The sequence below is a fragment of the Chelonoidis abingdonii genome, chromosome 3, assembly GCF_003597395.2.
Source record: "Chelonoidis abingdonii isolate Lonesome George chromosome 3, CheloAbing_2.0, whole genome shotgun sequence".
NCBI classification, from domain to species: Eukaryota; Metazoa; Chordata; order Testudines; family Testudinidae; genus Chelonoidis; species Chelonoidis abingdonii.
In genome coordinates, this window is record NC_133771.1 from 43,809,449 (window position 1) to 43,836,165 (window position 26,717).

Here is a 26,717-nt window from a genome sequence, read left to right on the forward strand (position 1 = left end):
CCTGCTTCCTTAAAAAATAAAGTTCATGTGAATTTTAAAATAGCCTAACACTAAATTTCCCACCATTTGAAAAGAACTTGACAGCTGGGGAGCCTTTACTGATATAAGCAGAGTCAGGATGAGCACTACCCTGACATCTGCTGGTGAATTGTGGAAAAGAACTTCAGGGGCTGATCTTGTTTGCATAGGCACACCCACCCCGCCTAGCATGAGCCAAAATGGTCACTTTGGCTTCTGTGGGATCCCCAGTTTCTCTGTTATTGGGGCAAGAACAATAAAGTGTTGTTACCCTGATTATGTGAATCAAGGACAATTAAACTGTTTTATGATAGAGGGACTCAGCATCAACCAAATAGCAGTCACTAAACAAGGGATATGGGTTCCAAAACCCAGTGAATTGAGAGATGCTGGGCATTTGTATCTGATGGTATGGGACCCCTTTTGAGAGCCTGAAATACCAATTGCATCTCTTCCTCTCTCTACTGTAGAATATCAGAGCTAATTTTAATTCCATTAGGACTCTAATTACAGGCTGTTGAGCTGAATTTACTTTGGGATAATGGTGCACCAGCACTGGGGCTTCCCTACTACAAGCTGAAATCACTGAATGCTTGGTGGGGGTCTGATGATATGTTGTTGAGCAGCTGGCAGAGCAGAGCAGTTTGCAGGATGACTGGAGCGGCTTGCAGGACAGCTGGTGGAGCGGAACAGTTCATAGAATGGCTGCAGCAGCTCACAGGACAGCTGGTGGAGTCGAATGACTGGTGGATTGGCTCATGGTGAAGGCTGAAGAAGAACCCCATGGAGAGGCGGGGTAGTCAGCCTTGGACCATGTAAGGTGCCCCTTAACACCGCAATGCCTACCCCCTCCCTCCAGGCTGGGAGGTAAAACTCTGCAGATAAACTTTTGAACTCTGGGGCTGCACTGACCAGGCACAGAGACTTTTGAGTTGTTGGACTTTTGGGTGATTTTTTTGGGTTGCTGGACTTAAGACCTTGAGGGGAAAAGGATATTGCCAAAATTACTTGGGGGAGAGGGGGTCTTTTGCTCATGGCTTGTGTTATGAATCCTGTTTGTGGTGTTTCCCCAATATAATGCCACATTGTTTCTCTCCTTTATTAAAATGATTTTGCTACACTCAGGCTCCGTGCTTGTGAGGGGGGAAGTATTGTCTCTTAGAGGAGCCCAGGATGGTATGTAATTGTCCCAGGTCACTGGGTGGGGGCTCAAGCTGGTTTTGCATTGTGTTATTGAAACAGAACCCTTAGATACTGAACCCAGCCCTTGTTCCTGCCAACTCAGATGGGCAGAAGGGTTACACTTATACTTTTAAATAGGTAGAAAGTTGAAATCACATCCTGTTTTTCTACCCCCTTAAAACTATCAAACTCTCCCCATTCCCAAGTGCAATTACTGTTGTTTTTTGTTTGTTTGTTTTTTCTGTTGGTAGCAGGAATTTGGAAACCTTTTCTTCCCACTCCCACAAACCCTCTCTTTCAGTTATTTTCTGTCAGTGTAGAACAAACCTTGATATGGCTCCTGAAGGGTTTACTTTGGGATACAACTGGGTTAATTCTAGTTTCCTGGCAACTTTTTGTTTGTTTTCTCTCCCCCCCGCTACCCCCGAGAGTAAGATATCAATTTCTGATTTAAGCCAGCACATGGTTAACTGTCTAAAAGTAAAAACATCAGGGTTCAAATTTTAATAAATATTATATGTAGGCCTAACTTTGTTCTTCCTTTAATCAGTAGAAATCTGGGTATAATCCTATTAAATTCAAAACTCTTTCTATGGAATGAAAGAGCAGAATTTGGCCCTCTGTAACTTGAATAATAAATACATGAATCTGCTGCATTCATTTTATCAGCAAAATAGCTCTGTCAGCAGACAATGCTTTGCACTCTGGCTTGATGAAAATATTGCAGAAGACTACTTAAAATCCAGGAATTCTAGGACCCCCCCTATTATTTGCATGATATACTACAGAATAAAAGGTGTATAATATTTCATTTTACCTTTAAAGTGCTTAAGCTGCACCAAACAGATCTGTTTGTTATACTAGCCCAAGCATGTTACACAGAATATTGCACCTGCTGTGCCCTGATCTCAGTGTCTGCATCTGTTCCTCTCTTCTCACTTCCCTTTCACCGTCTTCATTCCACCTAAACATCACACCTAGTCCCCTCTTACTTTTCTTCTCCCAGTCATATAGGAGCACTGTTGCTGATCTGTATATTCCTTAGGTTGCTAAGCTACTGCTGGTAATTGCTAACGATAGCAGTGCCTTCTGGTGCTACTTCAGTTACAGTCCATCTGTCTATTTGTTACTCATCTCTCTCTACAAATAATACTATAGTGGAGAGTGGTATTCCTGCTGCTACTGTTTGTCTGATTATGCTAATAGCTTTCAGACCAATAGTGTCCAAACAAAATATGTCAGCACTCATTGGCTTGAATAAAATAACATAACAGCAAATACACAGTGACTTTCTGGAGCAAGCTTTGATGAAGAGAGCTAACTAAAATGACATTTGGTCATTTAACAGCTGAGAGTAGTCAATGCTGTTAAACACATAAGTGCACTGAAGCTGTTCTCAGCTTCCTACGTGCTTGCTAAAATGACTAAGAACAGACTAAGAAAATTGCCCAATTCAATGAATAGGTGCAGACATTTCTCAGCTCAATGATTAGAAGAAACTTGCAGCCAGTGCCACCAACATGTACTTTGTACTTACGCATGAACACTTCCAGCTGGGTTATGAGCATTCAGAGAGTGAATAATGAATAATTCTTTAACCTTAATTGTCATCATTGTTCTTATACTGCAGCAAGATATATTTCTTCCTAAGAGTCTATAATCAGTGCAAGCTGAAAAGCCTATTTACTGCCTAGAAAGTAGAATGCAACTTCAATTGCTCATAAGTGTTCCCCCTCAAAAATATTCTTCTGTTTCTACAGTAAAGCTTTTCCTCTTCTTAAAAAAAATAAAATAAAAAAAAATCCTTTAGGATTCCTGAATCTATTCACATATACTGCGTGTGAACACACTACACAAAAACACAGATACTTCAGTGATATATACCATAGCAATGCTTATACATAAATAAAACACACACATACGCAGTATTTTGATCGACATGTTACTTTAACAAATTCTTCCTTGGTGTAACACCACATAATTTAATGAAGTTAAAGCAGATTAATTTGTTCCATTACTGAATATTTATAAATACAGATCATATACCTTTTCACATAGTCAGGTTAGTTGTCTGTGAAAAAGCTCACTAGTATTCTATTGTTGATTCTCACCCTACTTCTAACCAAACATTATTTTTTAAAAAGTTTACTTTGTTTTAAGTAAAAATTATTCTATTTCCATTTACCTCAACTTCCTCTCTACCAGGGGACTCTCAGGTATTACCAGACTGCTAAGTGTGATAATTCAATGACACTGCTCACTGTTTCTTATCAAAAGAGCCCCTGTGTAGCCCAGCAGGCAATAAGATGACCACCCTGCCAGAAAATCTGTTTTATAATCAGACATTATTATAGACCTATGGAATTATATATCCTGCTTAATCCGAGCATGCAGTGAGTGCTCTCACATTGCGAGGAGGATTTTGTTTGCCTTTATAGAAGTTTATCAGAAAAGTTAGTAAATGTTTTTATTTTTTCAGTTTTTAAAAATGGCCTAATAGAATATCTCTAAAACCAAGTAATACAAAAATGAATATTAAAAACATTAAAGAAAGTACCCATGCTCAGGACCCAGAAAAGAAAGGTTCCCTACAAGAACCTCTCAGTAAAAGCCTGGTTAACAGATACGCTCTGTCTTGAAGGTTCACTAATTTAGGTTGTGTTGAGCTAGTGGGGATGTACAGCACAGTTGAGGGCCTTTCGTTATAAGGCCCTGCCAGCAGCCTTCTCATCTTAAAAACAGGGCATCTGTAGCTAACCTCAACTCTCACAGTAATCCACAAGAAGAGATATCGACTTGTAAGTAGCTACTATAGGAATCAAACTATATATGAAAGGTAACATACTTACTATTATTTACTATATGTATTACCACTGAACCTACGAGGTCCTGTCATGGGCCAAGAGCCATTGTGCTATGCATTGTACAAACACAGCACAAAAAGACAGTTCCTGGCCCAGTGAGCTCAAAATCTAAGGGTATGTCTACACTATGGGATTATTCCGATTTTACATAAACCGGTTTTGTAAAACAGATTGTATAAAGTCGAGTGCACATGGCCACACTGAGCATAATCTGGTCGTCATTTGTACAGGCTAGCGTCGATTTTCGTGCTTGCACTGTGGAAGATACCTGTAACTATCACCATATTTCTGTGTCATCTTTGCCTCCACCCTGTCTTCTGGGGGGTTCATTTTCTGAATTCGGGTTGAGATCCCAGCAAACAGTGTCACGGGTGTTTCTTGATTAATATTGTTTCAACTTTGTCACTTTCTTTCTCCATGACAGAACTGCAGTTCTATCTATTTTGTATCGTCTGCCGCTTTTTTCTCTCTGTGGATTTGCATTCTGGCTAGCTGCATAGCATAGAACTCTGCTGCCTTATTTTGCCGTGTTCACTTGTTCATCGCGTGTATCTGTCTTGGATGCTGATCTGACATGAGGTGGGGCATTGGGCTTACACGCAATTTTCTTTTTGCTTGTGATGTTATGCTTAGACGTTTTTCTCATTCTTATTTTTTTGTTGTTCATTCTTTCATCTGTAATATGGTTCAATGAGATTAATTTTATCACATTTTTGTACGTGCTTGCTTGTCAGGTTTTTTTCTTCTTTTGATGGATTCATATTGATGTATATGGACGTGCATGACAAATGGGAATGGACTCCTCGAGCATTCGTTCTTCTATGTATTTGTCTAGATATGGTCAGTCCTGCCATAATGGGGACGTGTACTAGAGACAAGAGCCAAGTCCTCCGTTCAGGCCCAAGTCGTGCAGAATAGATAGATGCCATTGGCGTTCATAGGGTGCCCTGCAAAACCACCATTGTTCCCTCTCCAACCTGTCCTGGGCTTACGTAGGCAGTTGTCCCCCATTGTGTGATGAAGTAATATAAGAGAGAATAGAAAACATCTGATTTTTAAGTGAGATAAAATGAGAGGAGGCAGCTTCCTGCTGTGCATAGTCCAGACGGACATAAAAGAGTGGCGAGGAAGGAGCCCAAGCTCCCGGCTATGATAATCAGGCAGCATTAAGCGTGTGGGTAAGAGCAGCCTGCTAGATAGTCAGGCATAAGAATTTTCTTTAGAAGAAAGGGGGCACTGATGATTCATGGCTCCAGTTGCTATGATGAAGAAGTTACCAGCTGTTCTGTACATCTGTGGGATGATGGGATACATTCCATTTTAATCAGTCGCCCCCGGGCGACTCACTGATGCCACAAAACGTCAAACGACTGATATGAAGAAGATAAGACTTTGTACTCTGCCATAGGAAGGATGCTGTGTCAGCGTGCAGCACCCAACTAACAGCAGCAATGCGGTAGACAACGGTGACATGACAAAAGGTGATAAATTTTTTTTTCTTTCTTTCAAGGGGGAAGGGTGTAATTCACCGACAATACCCTGAAAACTGGAAAATGTTTTGACCCTTCAGCCATTGGGAGCTCAGCGAGAATGCAAATGCTTTCGGAGACGCGGGACTGTGAATAAGCTGGAGTCCCATTCCTCTCCCTCCATGAGCATCATTTCATTCTTTGGCTCTATTAGCTTGTCACACAACATGGTGTGGCTTCTGTCTATCATGCATGGAGATTTTTCAAATGCTTTGTCATTTCTTCGTAACGGAGCTCTGAATAGAACAGATATTGCCTCCTCATATAGGATAGACCTCATTCCCGTACGGTCCATGCTGGAGCTCTTTTTGGATTTGGGACTGCATCGCCACTCGTGCTGATCAGAGCTCCACCTGGGCAAACAGGAAATGCAATTCAAAAGTTTGCGGGGCTTTTCCTGTCTACATGGCCACTGCATCCGAGTTCAGATTGCTTTCCAGAGCAGTCACAATGGTGCACTGTGGGATACCGCCCGGAGGCCAAGACCATCGATTTGCGGCCACACTAACCCTAATCCGACATGGCAATACCGATTTCAGCGCTACTCCTCTCGTTGGGGAGGAGTACAGAAACTGGTTTAAAGAGCCCTTTATATTGATATAAAGGACCTCGTTGTGTGGACGGCTGCAGGGTTAAATCGGTTTGACCCACTGCTAAATTTGGTTTAAACACGTAGTGAAGACCAGGCCTAAGTAAAAGACAAGAGACAACAGATGATACAGATATAGTTTTAAAAATGTTGCTCTAACTTGGCCAAATTACAAAACAACAAATTTCCAGGGGCAATAAAAGGAACCTTTCCACTTTAAGGATTATCTCCCTGACAAATTTCAGCTTTCTGCTCCTTCTGCTTTAGTGTAAAACATTATGATTTTTTTTTTTTAAGAACTGGAAAAAGTGTATTTCTCTCTCCTCATATCCCAAAATATCTGAAACCATTTTTATTTTTTTTAAAAAAATACTTTTCACAAATATTAACCTTGGGTATAGATCAGTCCTGAAAAATTTTAACCTCCCCAAAAAGAAAGTTATAATCCAACGAGAAAGTGGGATGTAATGGGGCACAGAAGCCTCCATGCAAGACCAGAAAGTGTTAATGGACTATTGACTGTCAGCCAGATTGAGACATCTGGAGCAGAGGCAGGATTCTGGGGAGCAGGCTGGAATCTTCTTAGAAAGAAGAATCCTGATCAGTTGGAGGGGAGCAAGTAGAGAGAAGAGAGGCTGGCAATATACTAGTGCTGGGGAAGACTGATGCCTAGCAGATCTCTCAGAAGAATGGGAAAAGTTTAACTTGCTTCATGTTTGTTTTGGATTTTGAGTACCCCAGAAGGGATAGAACTATATGTAATCTAGCCAGAGGGCTAAGTCTCTGCAACTCCAGGGAGGGTAAGTGAAGCAGCAGCAGGTCAGCTGGGAAACTGAAGCTGAGTGGCTGCTGCACTGCCCAATGCCACAGGATGTGCTATAATATGAGGTATAATGAAAATGTTTCAGCAGCTTTAACTATAGTTGTTATTTGCTCCATTTACAATTATTTTGAATGCACTGTGGCTCATGCTTGTCTGTTGCTTTGAAAGTAACAGTAATAACAATAAATTGTTATTTTTTGGAAGATAGTCAAGTTCTTTATACAGCATGTAGAGCATTATTAGGTGAGTCTCCAGTTGAAAAGACTGGAAATGGAAATACCATTTGACTCTAACAGTTTAACCTAAATTAAATATGTTTATATTAAAACTGAAACTGTTGCACTATACACACAGAAAAAGAACTACATTTAAAAAAAATCAAATTTGATTCCAAATATTATTTCCTGCATAATGATGTTGTTTAATTATAAATTAAGCTCTGTGGAATCAGTTTTACTGGTATTTCAGACTTAATTAAAGGACATTTCTTTGCAAATATCGCATGCTGATATCTATAAACTGGGCCAAATATGTCTGGCTTTTATAAGTTTTCAAGGAGGACTTGTGTGTTTTTATGCAAGATAAATATGTTTCTCCAAAATTTCTGAAAAAATATCTTCTTTACATACAAAATCTTATTGTAAATGTATTCTTATAAATTAATGTTGTAATAATCAATCATTATTAATACTAATTTAATATTCAATACAGACCCTACTGCACAGGATAGTATAGTCACAAGGACAGAGTTAATGCATTTGTGTAATTTCATAGGTTTTGTTCCAAGTTTAGTTAGTTTTCAGTTTCTGAGCTTTTATTCCATTGTGTTTTCTTCAGAACTGTGTTACTACAAACAAATTTACAATCTTAACGTCAGCTTTATTATTGTTTATTTCCTGTATTTTTGGACCTGTTTTCCATTGATATCCATTGCTTATGCATCATGATCAAGCTGTTCTTCCTCACTTTCAAGCCCTATACATATTCATTCCTATCTCCACATTATGCTCATGTTCCCTTCCTCTCAGTTTCATACTCTGTGTATCCTCCTGTGTATCTGCTCCCTTAATTTGCTTCTACTACTCTCTGTAAATTCTGCCATGCTGTCCCTCAGACCTGAGAACACTTTTCTTGATCCTGTGCAGCAAAGCAAAGAATCAATTTCCCCCTTCTTGTTCAAATCTGTTCCAATCAACACACACACAATTACCTATTTTTAGGTATATTTTTCAAAGACATCTTGGGATGACCTTAGGCTACGTCTACACTACAGGATAAATTCGAATTAGCTTAAACCAATTTTATAAAAGAGATATTATAAAGTCGATTGTGCGAGTCCACACTAGGCACATTAATTCGGTGGTGTGCGTCCATGGTCCAAGGCTAGCGTTGATTTCTGGAGTGGATCACTGTGCGGTAGCTACTTAAACTAATGAGGCCAATAACGTCGATTTGCATCCACACTAACCCTATCCGATATAGTAATATCGTTTTTAGCGTTATCCTTCTTTTGTAGGAGCACAGAAATCGATTTTACAGAGCCCTTTAATCATATAAAGGCAGGTGTAGTGTGGACGGTCGCTTAATCAATTACGCTTTAAAATCGGTTTAAACAGCTATGTCGCGGGCCTAGACTGTCCCTCCCCACACTCCCTTGCAGATTTTTTTCCCGTCTCCAGTCCATCCCAGCTTCTTTCCAGCTTGTCTCTCCCTACTCTTCTCTCACTATTACCGCCAGCTCCAGTCTCCATCTTTATCTGCCAGTCTCCCATCACCCTTGCCGCTCCCAGATCCAGTTTCTTCTCACACACACACACACACACCAAGCTTCCCAGTTCCAGTCTCTCTCTCTCTCTCTCTCTCACACACACACACGGTGGAGATGATTCAGAATGAGCTGTGTCTAGGGTTGGTCCCAGGTAGGTCTCTCCACGTCCTGTGTGCTGTGGAGTTCTGAGACATTGCACTAAATCAGTTAATATGCTTAAACACACAACTGCAGCCTGCTGTCCCTGCGGCTGTAGTTCATCTCCTGCATGTAGTGATCAATTAATTACGCTTGGAGATGTGAACCTTTTGGATTTAACCTGTTACTGTAGTTCTCAGATTATTTTTCATATTGCTATATAAATCATTAGCATCCACCTTCAGTTTTTGTCCCATTTAGCACATAGTAGGGTGACCATTTCCCTGTGCTGATACTGTGTTACTCGTAGTCAAGTGGATCAATGGCACTTTCAATAGCATTGCTAAACGTTTCAAATTAACATCAAGTTGGACTGAGCCCCTGTTAAAGAAGATACTGCATGCTGGTTCTTTTTATTTACCTTCTTATGTTTAAGCTTCAGGTTCGACCCGAAGGGTGACCACACCCTCCCCTCAGCCGCCACGTGGTGCCTGTCTGCACACACCAGTCTCTACAGCTTGCAGTGCACAGCCAGTGCCAGATGGAAATGGGAGGTGGGGCCCTGCTGTTTGAGAGCTGGCACACAGCAGGGGCTGCAGCTTTGCCCCACCACCAGCCTTGCACACCCACCCCCATCACTGGCCATTGGAACCCCCACTCACCGCTGGTGGGCAGGCAGGTGGCCAGCAGGGATCCAGCCAGCAGTAGGACCTGCCAGTACTGATGGGATTGGGGAGACAGAAAATATGGGATAGTTTGTCCATTTTTAAGAAGTCGGGACACCTGCAGGAGGGCTTAAATAGGGGACTGTCTCTTCAAAAATGGGACATCTGGTCACCCTACACATAAGTAAATTTAAATACATGAGTAAGCCCACTGTGTTCATGGATAAGTATTTGCAAGATTGTGCAAGACTCTGTTCTTATTTTGTAATGTTTTTAGAGATAAACGAAGGAAACATACATAACAGCAATACAATATCTTACCATGGCAAAGTGGGGCAGGAGAATCCCATTGATACAGGTCATTCTGGTGACGTCTACAAGTTGCATTACTATGGCCAATCATTCTATATCCAGGCTTGCAGTAATAGTGCACTTTACTTCCAGTTGAACCTGCTGTTTTATTGACAGTTCCACCATTCTTCGGGATATTGTTTAAGCTGCAATAGGGAGCTATATACCAAAACCAAAATAATTATAATTTTAAAAAAGTTAGCAAACACATAAAATAACAATTCTTCTTGCAATATTTAAAAAATATGTTTGTGTAGTTTAAAAATCTATAGTATGTTTTAAATTACTATCAGAATTTTCATATATATATATGTATATATATAATGTAAAAATATCATGAGTTGGAGGAATATAATTTATATTCCACACATTCAGAACTCCTGTTATTGACAATACATTGTAAAAGCTATAAGAGTAAGCTTTTGTTAATAACATACATAGTTGCCTCAGAACTCCAGCAACGTCACATTTAGTGAATAAAATCTCTCATAGATTTGATTAATTTATATCTAGGTCAATAGTTATATAATTTACCATGCACAAAGGCCAAACAGTTTTACATCTAGGCTGAAATTTCAACTTTGACTCCAGCCTCATCACTTCACTGGCTCACAATAACTTACATAAGATCCACACCTGGAAGGTCTTTCAGGTTTAGACCTAATCTCGCCCCTCCTATCATTTTAAGGAAGGACTCAGACCCCTACCATGTTGTTTTTCTATCTTTTCCACCTTCCTACTTTGCATCCAGTTGAGGCCATTAACTACTCATCTGGCTGGCTTGGTGGTTATTCAGGATAGAATTAACTACATCTCCTGTCAAATACTAAAGCAAATTTCAACTACAATCAATCAAATTAATTGTTTAAATAAATTTGTCTTCAACTGAAACCTGCTACAAATGGTGACAGAGTTGTAGCCAGTTCTCTTCTGAGAATCAGCTAGTAGGCAGCTGAGAAAGTCACCAAGAGATGGGCATAATGAATACTAGTCAAGAAACATAGAAGCAGGAGCCAGATTTATGGCAAAATTACTCTCCTGGTGGGAGGTGAAATAACAAAATTTTCCAGGTAAAAGTTTTTTTTCCACCAATTGCTGTACTGCATAGGCTGCAAGATCTCACAATTAGTATTGTTGTTTTGAACAGTGTACTTCTGACTCACAGTAGGCTCAAGTACTGATTGGAGCTATATTCAGGGATATATATTAAATGCCTCCAATATTAATTTCTATCACTACATAGGAAGAATTCCAAAATTCAGTCCAATGAACAGGTTGTTTGATGATAAAATCTGATCTGATTCAAGCTGTATAGGATATTTTACCATTGGAAAATGCTTGATATAAAACAATGAGAGAGGATAAAACCAAATTTTGCTTCCCTTTATTAACTATTTCAAAGACAATTACCTAGATTCCTATGGTTTGGAATTCAGCTGTAGTTGGATTCCTAAACTGCCTTAACCCCTTTAAAAAACCTGGCCTAGAGCACCTTGTTTTTTTTTAAGTACAAACTATAGCCTGGAATATATTCCTATTGTATATCACAAAATTAATTGATACTGCAATCTGTAAAGAAATTAAAAATTTAAAGGACAGGATATTAGATATGTTGTTGTATGCATTAATTTATCCTAGGCATTTACCTGCTACAAAATTGATTTATACGGTTGACACATTTTACAAACAATGATACAACTGTGCTATCCATATGTATTATTTTTATGTTATTAATATTTGTAATACTATCCCCTCCCTCTTCAATTTTCAATATCTAGGTATGGGATTTTGTTTGGTTTCGCTTGTTTTTTAGTTGAATGAATGGTTAACAGTCATCTTTAAAAAGGAAAGAGTCTTGCTCCTATCTTATATTATAGGTGTGCTATCAGGGAAATCCTGGTCCAAAACGAAGGAGCAAATACCAGGGAGGGATAAGAGCTATTTAAGCTAAAGGGTAATATCAGTACAAGAACAAATGGATGTAAACTGGCTATGAATATATTTAGGCTGGAAATTAAAAGAAGGCTTCTAATTATCGGAAGAGTGAGGTGCTGGAGTAGCCTTCCAACAGTAGTTGTGGGGACAAATTTTACCAGTTTTCAGATGGAGTTCATTTAATTTATAAATGAGATTTGTGATGGGATTATTTGAGACTGCAGGGAATGAAACTCAGTGACCCAGGAAGTTCATTGAAGCCCTATATTCTGTTTTTTGTAAAAAGCAGATTTTTATAAAGCCTATGACCAATTCAAATTTTTCCCTGACTTTATTTTTAAATTCAATGGATATATTTTTTTCTTCATACAACAAGCATGACCTATTACTTTACACTGTTTGCAACTTCAGACATTTCAGTATTGCACTAGTGTCTAAGAACCTGAAAGTGAAATTGTCTAGAAATTGATGATAAATTAAAGCTGACAAATATATTTTCATTGTCTAAACTGAGAGAATTGCAAAAGTAAACTGAATTAAAACATGAAGAGGCTATTTAGTAATCTTTAAATACAAATTAATAACTTAGATTAGGAAACTATATGTGTTTTTATCTGATGATGTCCCCATATCATTCATCAAGACTGAATGGGTCATTTCTTTAAGAGAGAATCGGAATGCCTGGACTATGGAGTACGTTTGTGCACTCCTATATTCCATTTCATAACACAATACACAAAGCTTGTGATTTTATCAAAGGCAACTTGGAAAAAAACATCTACAGCCTAATACTAAAGACACAGCAAGCATCAGCTTTTCTGATTTCCATCTTCACGTCATACCTGGTAAAATGCAGTATTCTAGTATGCTTAGCCCTCACCACATCACTATTTCCAAGAGGAATTTTTGCTGTTATCTAAGAAGCCCTTATATGACACATATATAACTACAAGTCTTTCCCACATCTATTGTACCGATCTTAAAATATGTAATGAATAATCTGTTCCTCCCACTGTCTGGGATGTTCCTCTGTTATTTAGAGATGGCCTGAATCAACAGGGCTTCAGTTTATTTTGAACAACCAAGTCCCAGATCAGGAGTGGTTCATCAGCCAGCAAACAGAGCTGTAAACGGGAGAGTTTCAGTGGGACTTCTGTTGGCGGAGCACGTTTTTGTATTTTGTGTATTGTATTTTGCAGTTGGTATGTGTGGAGGCTGGTAGGGGCAGTGTGCTGGGAGAGAAGCTGAGCCCTGCTTAGGGGGCAGGGCTTCTCTGCTTAGAGGTCCTATAAAGGCAGCCAGCCAGTCAGGCAGTGGCCTAGACAGCTGCAGCGGCACAGCTGCCAGCAAACAGAGCTGTAAACAGGGGAGTTTCAGTGGGAGTTCTGTTGGAGGAACAGGCTATGACCGATACAAAGGCATCAGTGAAAGACACAATGAGGATGACTGGATGTGGAAGCTGCGGCATGTACATGATCCTGGAAGGGGTACCTGAAAAGAGTTTTGTCTGCATGAAGGGCCGACTGATAGAGCTGATGGAAGAAAAGATCCGAGGACAGGAGATGCAGGTGGAAACTCTGGTTGAGTTTAGAAGGGGGTTTGAGCAGATGATGGAGCAAAGACATGAGGAGGCTGAAGGGATAATCTCAGACTTGCAGATGGAAGCAGGGCCAAAGAATTCTGAGGGGAGACTGCTGGGTGAGGAAAGAGGTCGGTGGAAGCAGAGAACCAGGCAAAGGAAAAGACAGGCCAGTGAAGGAGAAATAGAGCTCAGGAACAGGTTTGCAGAGTTGGAAAATGAAGAAGGGGCACAGCAGGTGGTCGCTGAAGGTGAGAGGGCAAGGAAAAAGAAAAGAGCAGCTAGTCCTATAGGAAGAGGAGAAAAGTCAATGGAGACAACACCAAATATGAGCCCCAGGAGGATACGGGATGGGTTGCGGAGGATTGCAAGGGAATAAACAGAGAATGGGTTGGAGGACTTGCAAGGAAATATTGCAAGGGTATAAGGAATCAGAGAAGGACTTGCAGCCAGTGAAAGCAGGGGACAGACACGAGATACAATACTGTCACCAGGAAAAGATCAGGTCTAATGAGATTGGGGACGCCTTTACTGAGAAGACAACGAGCCGATGATAACTAGAGCTGTCCAGAGAACGAAGGAAAGATGCTGTGTCTGCACGAAGTGCTAGATACGATGTGGACACTAGAGCTGAAAAGCAATCCTGAAACGAACAGGAAAGACATCCATTCATTGTTTATATCATGTCGAGATGAAAGATACGGCAGAGTTTCACTGGACGTGCATCAGGAGACTATGGCCACGACTGGGAAGAACGCTTAAGGAAATCAGTGCTCAGGTATCTCTCAGTGCGATTTGCACTGCTTCCTGAGAAGGGCACAAAGGCTGTCACAGATTATTGGTGTCAACAAGAAATGGCTCAGAGCAGTGCAGTGCGGGGCTATAGGGGGGCATTATTGGTATGTACGGCATGAGCATTCATGGGACAGAGGACTGTTCTCTCGGATGGACTTACCTGAGTATAGGAGAAATAGCGTCAAGTGCAGGCTGCACAACTGATTAAAGGCTTTAAACTAAGCAGTTGGGAGAATAAGTTGGCGAGAGGTCCAGTGGTAATCTCCACACTGGAATTCAACTGAGAGGAAGAAACAAAATAAACGAGTATACAGCCGGAACAGAGAATAGCTATAGGAGGGAGGTAGTATAGATACCAGCTTTAACTAGTTGATACTGGTGGGAATCTTGTGTGTCTAATCGGGTAAAAAAATGTAGTGAACCAAATGGAAAAATTAAGACTGTCTGTACCACTACATGCGAGAGCGCTAAGGTACAAAAATGGGGACTAGAGCTACTGGTGCGGGAATAACCGAATTATAGGGATAACAACTACTGATAGTAGTATGAGCTGACGTACAGTATATGTAGAGCTATGTGCTGCTTTAGAAAGAGGAGATAAAGGCAAAGGTGTGGGTCGATTGTATGTCAATGATGAGGTAACTGTTAAGAAATAAGAGTGATGGACATGGATAAAAGAGTCTGTCTGGGCACTCTCTGAATAAAAGCTACTAGAGCCTCCCCTGGATAGTGCTTGGGTGTGCTACTCAGACGCTGGATCTGATCTGGATATGGATAGAGACCTCTTAATGTTTTAATGAGTAAACACTATGGGATTGTGTGATCATGGGAGACTTTAACTTCCAGATACAGACTGGAGGACACGTGCTGTAGTACAATAATGGCTCAGATTTTCTGGATGCGATAGCTGATGGATTTCTTCACCAAGCAGTTGAAGAACCAACAAGAGGAGATGATATTTAGATTTGTTTGGTGAGTAGTGAGGACCTCGTAGAAGAAATGGTTGTAGGGCAACTTGGTTTGAGTGATTATGAGCTAATTCAGTTAAATTAGACGGAAGGATAACAAAAATAGATCTGGACAGGTTTTTGATTTCAAAGGCTAACTTTAAAGAATGAGGAATTAGTTAGGGAAGTGGATTGACTGAAGAATCATGGATCAAAAGGCAGAGGGCCTGGAATTACTTCAGTCAAAGCTGCAGAAACTTCAGAAGCCTGCATCCAGGAGGAGGGGAAAAATCATAGGCAGGATTGTAGACCAGCTGATAGAGAAGCATCTTCAGGAGTGATTAAGAAAAAGCAGAAAGCCTACAAGGAGTGAAGATGGCAGGATTAGCAAGGAAAGCTACCTTATTGAGTGAGAACATGTAGGGATGTAGTGGAGAAGGCTAAAAGCCATGTTAGAGTCAGATCTTGCAAAGGAATTAAAGATTAAAAGGTTCTATAGCCATATAAAGAAGAAAACAAAAAAGAGAAGTGGGACAGCTAACACTGAGGATGGAATGGAGGTTAATGATAATCTAGGCATGCCTCAATAAATCACTGTGTCAGTCTTTAATAAGGCTATGAGGAGATTAGGGATAATGGTAGGATGACAAATGGGAATGAGGGTAATGGAGGTAGATATTACATCCTAGGTAGAGCCAACTCGAGAACAGCTTAATGGACAAAATCGGAGAGGATCAGATAATCTTCATTCAAGAATATTAAGGCACTGCACAATGCAAGCCCATTGCAAGAATTTTTTAATGAAGCCATAAACTCAGGGGTTTGTCTTACGACTGGATAATTGCTAATATAGTTCCTATTTTTAAGAAAGGGAAAAAATGATCCGAGTAACTATAGGCCTGTTAGTTGACATCTGTAGTATGCAAGGTCTTGGAAAATTTGAAGTAGAAAGTAGTTAGGACATTGGGTCAATGATAATGGACAATACAGGTGCCAACCAACTGATCTCCTTCTGAGAGGTAACGGTTCTGAAGGAAATGCAGTGGATCTAATTTACCATCGATTTCATAAGGCATTTGACTGGCTCCACATAGAGAATTATTAGTTAAATTGGAAAGATGGGATCATATGAACTGAAAGGTGGTCAGGAACGGTTAAAGGGGAGACTACAATGGGCTCGTTTTGAAAGGTAACTGTCAGGCTAGGAGGTTACTAATGAGCTCCTCAGGGATCTGTTTTGAGGCCAATTTATTTAACCTTTTTTACTGACCTTGACCAAAAAGCAGGAATGTGCTATAAAGTTGCAGATGACACAAGCTGGGAGGTATTGCTACACAAAAGACCAGTATTGATTTCTGGATGACTTGTTGTAACTGGAGTGATAGTATAGGATGAAATTAATAGTGAAAGTGCAAGAATGCTTTAGGGATTAAAATTTAGTTAAAATTGGAGGACACCTCAGTGGAAGTAACAGAGGAGGAGAAGGACCTCGAGTTATTGGTTGATCACAGGATGACTTATGAGCCACCAATGGATATGGCCGGTTAAAAAACTATTGCAGTTTTAGGATGTATCAGGAGGGTATTTCAAAAAGTAAGGAGTGTTTATGTTATACAACGCACTAGTGAGACCTCATCTGGAATTCTGTGTGCTGTTCTGGTCTCCCATGTTAAGAAGGATGATTCAACTGGAACAGGTTCCGAGACGGGCTCTAGGATGATCGAGGAATGGAAACTGCTTTATGAAAGGGACTCAAAGAGTTGGCTTGTTTAGCCTAACAAAGAAGGCTGGGGGAGGATAGGATGGCTCTTTAAATATATCAGAGAGATTAATATTAGCGAGGGGACTTTAAGCTTAGTACCAATGTGGACACAAGAACATGGATATAACTGGACACTAGAGTTTAGATTGAAATTAGATGAAGGTTCTAACCTCGAGAGAGTGAAGTTCTGGACAGCCTTCCAAGGGAGTAGTGGGGGCAAAAGACATATCTGGCTTAAGACTAAGCTTGATAGTTTATGGAGAGATGTATGATGGGATTACTCTTATTTGGCAAATTAATCAAAGATCAGTTGCCAAATTATAAGCAAGATAAGTATGGCCAGTTGTCTTTTTGATGGATCTTAGTGGGATGGGATCTGAATACTACAGAGATTTCTTTCCTGGGAGCTGGCTGGGAGTCTTGCCCACATGCTCAGGGTTTAACTGATCACATGTAGGGGTAGGGAAATCTTCCCCCAGTGCCTTCCTCTGCAGCATGGGGCACAGATCACTTGCTGGAGGATTCTCTGCAGCTTGAGGTCTTCAAATCAGAATTTGAGGAATTCAGTAACTCAGACATAGGTTAGGGGTTTGTTATAGAAGTGGATGGGTGAGATTGTATGGCCTGCATTGTGCAGGAGGTCAGACTAGATGATCATAATGGTCCCTTCTGACTTTAAAGTCTATGAGTCTATGTCCAGGTCCTATTTCTATACTAAGCATCAGTGTTCTCTTGGGATGGGGAATTCTGGATAAAAAGTTTCGATTTTGCCATACCACTTATATAGGAAATCCAACTGTGGTTTTCATTTTGGAAAGAGATTATTTTTTCTAGTAGCTCTTCGACTAGATTATCAATATAGATTTGCAGTCCGCGGAATGTAATGTGCTCTTGGCACAAAAGTGAGAGACTCCTTTCAAAGCAGTGGCCTTTGATACTATATCCATACACCCTTGTAAAATTAAATGCAAGATTCAGCACAAGATTTCTAAGAAACCACAACCCTAATCCCAACCCAGTAACTAGAATCCATATTAAAAACACTGAAGAAATGTGGATCAATACTGACATTCTGTTCAAAGAGTTATGGTCACTAGTAAAATAGCTATGTTTGCCCTTTGAATGTTGTCAGTATAGAGGCAATGCTTGGGAGATGAAGTAGTGGTAACAGCCCCCAAAGGAATGGAGTTGGAGGCAAGTCAGGAAGCAATGATGGCTCAGTAAAAGGTTCTCTTTTGGGCCAGACTGAATATCCTTTACAATCACAGAGACATTTGCGTACATACTTCAATTAAATGCATGATATTACAGAAATACCCTTGATTTTCTAAAAGGGGAATTGACATTTAAAGAGGTACAATAAATATTACATTAATTTACTTTTCAACTAATTTAAGAAACAAAGGGATTATGTTTCTGAAGCAAGACGGTTAAAACTAAAGGCTTTTAGTGGTTCTAGGAAAGCCTTAAGCGACATTTAGTTTTGAATCTCTCAAGGAAAGTTGAGAATGACAGCTGAGGTTTAATATCATTTTCATTTCAGTCAAAAAAGAATTGCAAAGTGATCTTGACAGTTTTGCAGCTCTAAGACGAAACTATTACCTATATGCTTGGATTATTTGTTTTATTTTTTCTGTATTGCAGGAGAATTTATTAGCATGTTCTTTCTCTCTACTTTTTAAAATGTGGTCATATAAGGACAAACTATACTGGGGTGGCTAAACTTACTGCTCTGCCAGGCCACATACAGCAATCTTCAAAAGTTCGAGAGCCATGCATGCCTGCCAGGGCTCGGGGCTTCATCTATATGGAAGGGGCCTGGTGGGTCTCGGGGCTTTGGTCCCATTCCTGAATCCCTGAGCTCCAGCATATACATTTCACAGAGCTGAAGCCACCACACCCCCCTCCCTGCTGGGTGGAAGCCCCTACTCCTCCACCCCATTGCAAGGCAGAGGTCCCAAGCTCCCCTCCCCCAGTCTCGTAGGTGGAGAATGAGGGGAGCTGTGGGGGGCTCTGCAAACCACACTTTAACAGTAAAAAAGCCACAATCTGGTCACTCTTGAAGCATAGAGTATGTGTGAGTCTTCCAAACAGCAACCTTAATGGGGCATAAAACAGGTGAGAGGTAGGCATCTGAATTACACAAAATGAGAAAACTCACTGAAAATATTTCTTTTTTTTCCCCTTTTTTCTGTTGTTTTATTTATTACAGTACACCTAGGAACCTATCATAGATCAGAGTCCCACTGTACTAGGCATTGTACAGACACATAACAAAAAGATAATCCCTGCCCCAAGGAACTAAAAGTCCAAGTATAAGACAAGAGATGGATGAAACAAACAGGGGGACACAAGTTAACCATAAGACAATATAGGGGAATGGAGAGACAGGGACTGTTTGGGTGAAGTGGCTGGGACTGGGAGAAGAGGCTAGAACTGGCCAGCGTCATTTCCTAATTGCTGAGTGCTTTATTAATAATATTGTTTTAGCATAGTGAGGGACTGTGTGTGAGTGTGAGTGTGGAAAATATACATTTATAATAGCCACTTATTAGCAACAGACCCAGATTAAATCCACTTCAGAGTTTCTACAGAGGTGCTCAGAGTCCCTGCTAGACAGACCCCTTTAAGCCTCAAGCGGCACAAAGTTAATTGGGAAAGATGTCATGGATAGCCAGTATGTCAGAAACTGTTCCTGCAGTCTTCCCCTAGCCAAAAGTCCTATTCAACTGCAGTTTTGCCTAAGTCAGGAGTGTAAAACCACCACAGTATACACAAAAGGAATTTTTAAGTAAACGTCAAAATCAATATTTATAAACTATCAGGTATTCTTTAGAAAGAAGGACATAGGGTTGCCAACCCTCCTTGATTGTCCTGGAGTCTCCAGGAATTAAAGATTAATCTCATGTGATGAAACCTCCAGGAATATATCCAGACAAAACTGGCAACCCTAGAAGGACAAGTAGGTCAGCAGCTGTTTTTTCTTTTCTTTTTTTAAATTTTTTTCTTTTTTTCTTTCCTTTTTTTTTTTTTGGCAACTAAATGCTGTAACATTAAAAAAGTAACATTTATTTTAAGCTTCATAGATTATTATTAGGGTTGGAAGGGACCTCAAGAGATCATTTAGTCCAACCCTCTGCTCAAAGTATGACCAATTCCCAAATGATTGCCTCAAGGATTGAACTCACAACCCTAGGTTTAGCAGGCTAATGCTCAAACCACTGAGCTATCCCTCCCTCTTTTAGTGAAGCTTGCAAGTGATAGCATCTGGGGAAAGGGTGGAGGAGAGTTTATGGTGTTTTATATAGAATTCCTTCTGTATTCACTCTATATCAGGGGTAGGCAAACTATGGCCCGTGGACTGGATCCAGCCCGTGGTGCCACTGGCACCAAGTCCCTGTGGCTCCCGGGTGGGGGAGCAGAGGGCTCCATGCATTGCCCTGGCCTCCAGGCACTGCCCCTCCCCCCGCAGCTCCCATTGGCCGGGAATGGGGAACCGCGACCAATGGGTGCTTCGGGGGAGGTACCTGGAGGCGCAGCAAGGTCAGCGCACTGCCCAGGCCCTGGAGCGCACTGCTGCCACCCTGGAGCCACTTGAGGTAAGCGGTGCTGAGCGAGAGCCTGAACCCCTCCTGTACCCCCACCCCCAACTCCCTCCACTAAGCCCCCTTCCTTCACCTTGCACCCCTCCTGCACCCCAACCCCCTGCCCTGAGCCCCATCCCGCAGTCCACACCGCTACTGTTCCCCTGCCCTGAGATCCCTCCTGCACTCTGCACCCCTCCTGCACCCCAACCCCCTGCCCTGAGCCCCATCCCGCAGTCCACACCGCTACTGTTCCCCTGCCCTGAGATCCCTCCTGCACTCTGCACCCCTCCCTCTTCCCTGAGCTCCCTTATAGAACACGCACTCTTCCTCTGCCCCAATCCCTTGTCTGAGCCCCTTCCTGCACACCCGCACCCCCCTCCCACACTCCACACTCCCTCCCACACACCAACCCCCTGCCCCAGTGCTGCATACAATTTCCCTACCCAGATGTGGCCGTCAGCCCAAAAAGTTTGCCCACCTCTGATCTATATAGTTTAGTAATCATTCAAAGTGTGATCTTAGCACTAAATCCATTGGAGTTGAGGGTGCTGAGTGTTCAACAATTTGCAGGATCAGGCACTAACAGTGTTAGTAAAGAAGCAAGTATAAGGCAATAAAATACAAAATGTCTAAAGGCTTGAGGGTCAGCTAGTGCCATAGGAAATGTCAATGTCAAAATTCCAGCCACTATCACCTGCACTCCATTTCTGTGTTTCAATGGGAATCAGTGGGATAGAATGCTTATCATGTATTCTAACCTCATATCTACAACTACAGAGATAAAATATTTTTCTTCTCCAATAAGACTTCTGAGACAAGAGCTGCATTGACTCTATGAGAGTATTAGCAGGTACGAGTGCAGTGATGCAGCAGTGCATTTGTCTAGGAACAACAAACCTTTCACTCACATTAATGACAAAGTGTAAGCCAGCCACTCCATTGACCTGAACTAGTATTGCATTATAGATTTAATTTACTTTTCTCAGTGACATATCAGCAAAGATCTTTCAAGGCCTTCTAACTATTAATGTTTTCTTCAAAGTAACACATTTGTACATTTTCAGTTTACTTATATCAGCAATGCCCATTTGTACAGACCAGCCAGTTGTAACTGTGTCAGTGCAAGGATATTAGAGAAACAAGGTGAGCTAGGTAATATCTTTTATTGGTCCAACTTCTGTTGGTGAGAGAGACAAGCTTTCTAGACACACACAGCTCATCTTCAGGTCTAAGAAAGGTACTCTCAGTGTCACAGCAAAATGCAAGGTGGCAGGGCCGCCCAGAGGACTCAGGGGGCGGGCCCCAGGGCGGAAGGACCCCCTGCCGCCGAATTGCAGCCGAAGACCTGGAGTGGCAGAAGCTCCGGGAGCCCGAGCCCCCCAAGAGTTTTCTGGGGCCCCCGGAGCAAGTGAAGGACCCCGCTCCAGGGGCCCCAAAAAACTCTCATGGGGGCTTGAGGCAAATTGCCTCACTTGCCTCCCGCCCCCCTAGGCAGCCCTGCAAGGTGGAACAGATTGTTTAGCATAAGCAATTAGCACATATTGTAAACGACTGTGACAGGGCATACCAGGCCCTTTGATGCTCCCTGCTGGAGGCCCTGCAGTCCTACCACACTGAGGAAAAGGAGCAGTGAAGATGGGTCCTCCCGACCTTCCTAGAAAGACTGCAGGGAAGCAGCCAATCAGAGCTCAGCTGGCTCACTGAGAGGGACATACAGGACCTGAGCAGAGCAGTCACTGGCTGGGACCAGAAAGGTAAAGAAGGAGTGGAAGACTGTGAGATTCCATGGGTAGAGAGACTGGAGAGAAACCCTACTCAAGCAGGGATAGGACTGTGAAGTGTTCCAGGTGAAGAGGCCTTGGAGAGGGAACCCTGACTGAAAGGGGGCACAGACAGTTACAAGCTCTCCAGGCAAACAGTGCTTCTATATCTGGTAATTTTTGAGTAACATCTTTGAATGAAAAGTCCCAATTTCCCAAGTTGAAACATTTTACTTGCAAATTCCCAGGTTTTGGAGAATTTCCCAGGATATACAAGCACTGTAAAAAACTTTATCTGGGAATTTTTTACCAGATTTGGGAAATTTTTAGCACTAGGTTGGGAAAAGTTGCCATATAGTTGGGATATAGAAGCCCTGCAGGCAAAGAGGCCTGAGAGAAGACCCTGAGAAATCAGGACACAGACTGAGAAACTCAAAGAGGCCTAGTAGAGACCCTGCTTAAACAGGGAGCAGACAGAGAACCCAAGAATGTGATGGGACAGAGTGGGAAGCAGCCCAGGGAATGCAGCAGTAGCAATTAGCAAAGAAAGCAGCACATGTAGGGTTTCTGGCTTGAGACCCAGAGTAATTGGCAGACCTGTGTCCCCCCACTGGCAAGAAGAGGACAAGATTTGTTCTGGAGCCCGAGACAGGGGCTAGAATTTAAATAGGCCAGGAGACAGGGCTGAAGACTTTGAGAAGGCCAATTTTTTGTTGGATTGTACTATCCTGGAAAAGGTTCCTTCGTGTGTCTGTGTGTGACTAAGCCGGTAGGCTGAGCTGCTGAAGACCTGCCTGATGAGGGCAACTGCCAACAGGAGGTGCTGCGAACATAAAAAAGAAAGAGTGTAGGATCGCACCTAGCTGGTAGGAACCACACATGAGAGGCGAGTATCTTTCCCTCCCTTCCTCCTGCTCCCCCACCTCTCCTGGTCACAGGGCCTATTCAAGATAGAATGGCCTATTAACATCTCTGCAGTCATAGGACAAAAAGACTGCAGAGATGTGGGTTATGGCTTATTACCAGGATCTGTAACCGGGGGGAGAAGAGTTGAGCCGAAGCTGTAAGTGGTCTAACTTGTGCGTAATAATACCTGAGGTCTCAAGCTGCAGGCCAGTACAGCTGCCTTTCAAGACTTTCCATAATCTGCCTGTGGCAATATCTCCTTCCCTACACTCACACTCTTTCTCTCTAATATCACACAGACACAAAATAATTTATCATTTCTCAAATAAAATCAATGAGGTGACAAATTTGGGGCTCTTTCCTCTCCCACAACAGAGAAATCCTCCCCAGTTGTTCCTTTTCTTTAGTCTCAAATAGCACTGAAAGCTCAGCCTTGCTTTTTTTACTTTCTTTGGAGTTAGAAGTTGGCACTGTGAGGTAGGAGGAAGGCTCCCTGAATCTATGTCCTGGTGCATTCAAACGGGACAATCTGGCTCTCAATAAAATATTTTCTGAAGTGAAAAAAATTAAAATGTTTTGTTAGTCATTGAAAACCTTGAGAGATACACAACCATATATGGATCAAACACAGCAAAATCAATATGTTTTAGTGACAGAGATATTACAATTATCAGTGCAGAAAGACTTCCTCCCCATAGATGTTGCATAAATGATCTCTGTGGTAAGTGTCTAGAGCCGAATGTGTGTGTGTGTGTGTGGGCGGGGGAGAGGTTTATTTTATCCCATAAATGGTGACAAGGCCAATGGATCCTCACACAGCGGCAAATCTTGTTCCCCCATGGTTACAGTGACATCATTGGCAATGGAAGTACCCTTATTCCACTAAAAAACTGGAGGGCAGGATTTTGCAGACTATTCAGTTGGTTCACATTCCCTGCACAGAGCCCCTGTGCAGCAGTTTAAATTTAGGTATGAAGGACGTGGCATGGTTGGGCCAGGGCAGACCCACTGATGAAGGCGAGAGGGGGAAAGGTGGCAACTGTCCAGGGGCCTGGGTGATTTAAAAGTGCCCTTTTCCTTCCCATCCTTGCTCTGTACTGCTCCTGAAAGCGACCAGCACATCCCTGTGGCCCCTGGGGAGGGGGTCTCTATGCGCTGCCCCCAGCCCAAGTGCTGATTCCACAGCTCCCATTGGCCAGGAGCTGTGGCCAATAGGAGCTGTGGGGGTGGTACCTGTGGGCAGAGGTGTGTGGAGATCCCCTTGACCTCCCACATAGAAGCCACTGCCAGAGGGGTGTGCTGGTCATTTTCAGGAATCACCCAAGGTAAGCACTGACCCCCTGATCTCCTCTTGCACCCCAATCCCTGCCCCAGCCTAGAGCCCACACCCTACCTTAGTTTGCATGTTTCATTTTATTTGTTTAGTAATTGCTTTGTTCTGTATGCTACCTCTTTAACCACTTAAAATCTACCTTTTATGGTTAATAAACATTTCTTGATTATAATATAACCCAGTTTGTGCAATTCATAATTCCAGGGGGAGGCTGTGCATACCTTCCTCCACATCATAATATCTCTTTGAGTCTGCACTCCAAGGGAGGTGGGCACCTGAGTGCTGGGGCAACTCCCTTAAGTCTTCCCAGAGCTGATCTCAGTGTCTGTCATTCTGCAGTTGGGTGTGGCATGCTGGAGGAAGCTTAAGAGCCTGGCACAGCAAGACAGGTAAAAAGGGGGTCCATGCTGGCAGAACAGGTGGGCTCAGTGGTATCTCAGCTCATAATGAGGCATCTTAAAGGGGGGGGGGCAACCCGTCACATCTCTCACCAACAAAAGTTGGTTAAATAAAAGATATCACCTCACCCAGCTTGTCTCAACCAAGAAAATGACTGCCTGGCTTGTCATATTGCAATGCTTTATGACACATCACCAGTCAACCAATGCATGGACAACAGCAGCATGGGTATACGCTGGTCTGTATTTGCAAGATCAGATATTTTCTTTCACAAATATAATCTCTTGCTGGATCATTTAAAACATTTAGGCTAAGATTGTCAATGTTGCCCCAGTGATTTAGATGCAAAATTCCCAAATAAAATTAATTTGAATTGAGTGTCAAAATCCCTTAGGTCACTTTGGAAATCCCAGCATTAGTGTTAATAATGTGATATTCTCTAATTATTCATTTATAAGGGAGCTGCTTAGTCTATCCAGAGCCTGCACCCTGCACCCCCTCCCACACCCAAACTCCCTCCCAGAGCTCCCACCCCACACCCCTCCTGCAAACAAACTCCCTCCCAGAGCCTGACTCCTCAACCTTTTCCTCATCAAAACTCCCTCCCAAAGCCTGCACCCTTCACCCCCCCTGCACCCAAACTCCCCCCCAGAGCATGGCCTCGCACCCCTTCCCACACCACAACTCCCTGTCCCAGTCTGATGAAAGTGAGTGAGGGTAGGGGGATGGAGTGGGCAGGGGGTGGGGCCTTGGAGAAGGGGAGGGGCTGGGGCAGGGCAAGGCTCTTTGGGTTTGCATGATTAGACAGCTAGCAGCCCTACCGGGAAGGCATGTGGAAGCCCTGGCCGTGCCAGAAGAACGTGTACAGTAATGCAGCCAGCAGCTCACTGGACACCAGCCAGTGCAGGCGCAGCACCGTCCAAATGTCAGGTGGACTGCATCTGCGTGGGTGCAGCTTGTGTGTGTGTGGGTGCCCATTCACAGTTCTGCCCAGAATTGCTGTTGGCGGACCTGGAACAGGGGCAAGTAACTACTGCTATAGGATCCTTCCTTCCTGTGCCCCTTGTAGTAGAGGAACCAGTGGGCTGAAGCAGCCTTTGGTGAATGTCAGCACAGCAGTTCTGTGGCTTGTTAAGTAATCATAGAATCATAGAAGAATAGGGTTGGAAGAGACCTCAGGTGGTCATCTAGTCCAACACCCTGTTCAAAGCAGGACCAACCTCAATTAAATCATCCAAGCCAGGCTTTGTCAAGCTGGGCCTTAAAAACTTCTAAGGATGAAAATTTCACCACCTTCCTAGGTAACACAGACCAGTGCTTCACCACCCTTGTAGTAAAATAGTTTTCCCTACTATCTAGCATAGACCTCCCCCACTGCAACTTGAGACCATTGCTCTTTGTTCTGTCATGTGCCATCACTGAGAAAAGCCTAGCTCTATCTTCTTTGGAACCCCCTTCAGGTAATTGAAAGCAGCTATCAAATCCCCCCGCAATCTTCAATTCTGCAGACTAAATAAGCCCAGTTCCCTCAACCTCTCCTCATAAGTCTTGTGCCCCATCCCTCTAATCACTTTTGTTGCCCTCTGCTGGACTCTCTCCAATTGGTCCACATTTTTTCTGCAGTGGGGGGCCCAAAATGGACACAATACTCCAGATGTGGCTCCACTAGTGCAGAATAGAAGGGAATAATCACTTCTCTCGATCTGCTGGCAATCTTCCTACTAATGCAGCCCAATATGCTGTTAGCCTTCTTGGCAACAAGGACACACTGTTGAATTATATCCAGT

At 42.5% G+C, this 26,717-nt stretch overlaps 1 protein-coding gene across 1 annotated transcript in view; it reads right to left on the reverse strand.

The window, feature by feature from the left end:
- Positions 1-26,717, reverse strand: part of CSMD1 (CUB and Sushi multiple domains 1) — a 2,093,217-nt gene that overhangs the window by 173,168 nt on the left and 1,893,332 nt on the right. Inside the window, exon 49 of the mRNA XM_075063712.1 lies at positions 9,898-10,086. Within this exon, the coding sequence (XP_074919813.1) occupies positions 9,898-10,086 (189 nt within the window). The remainder of the gene's footprint in view (positions 1-9,897; positions 10,087-26,717) is intronic.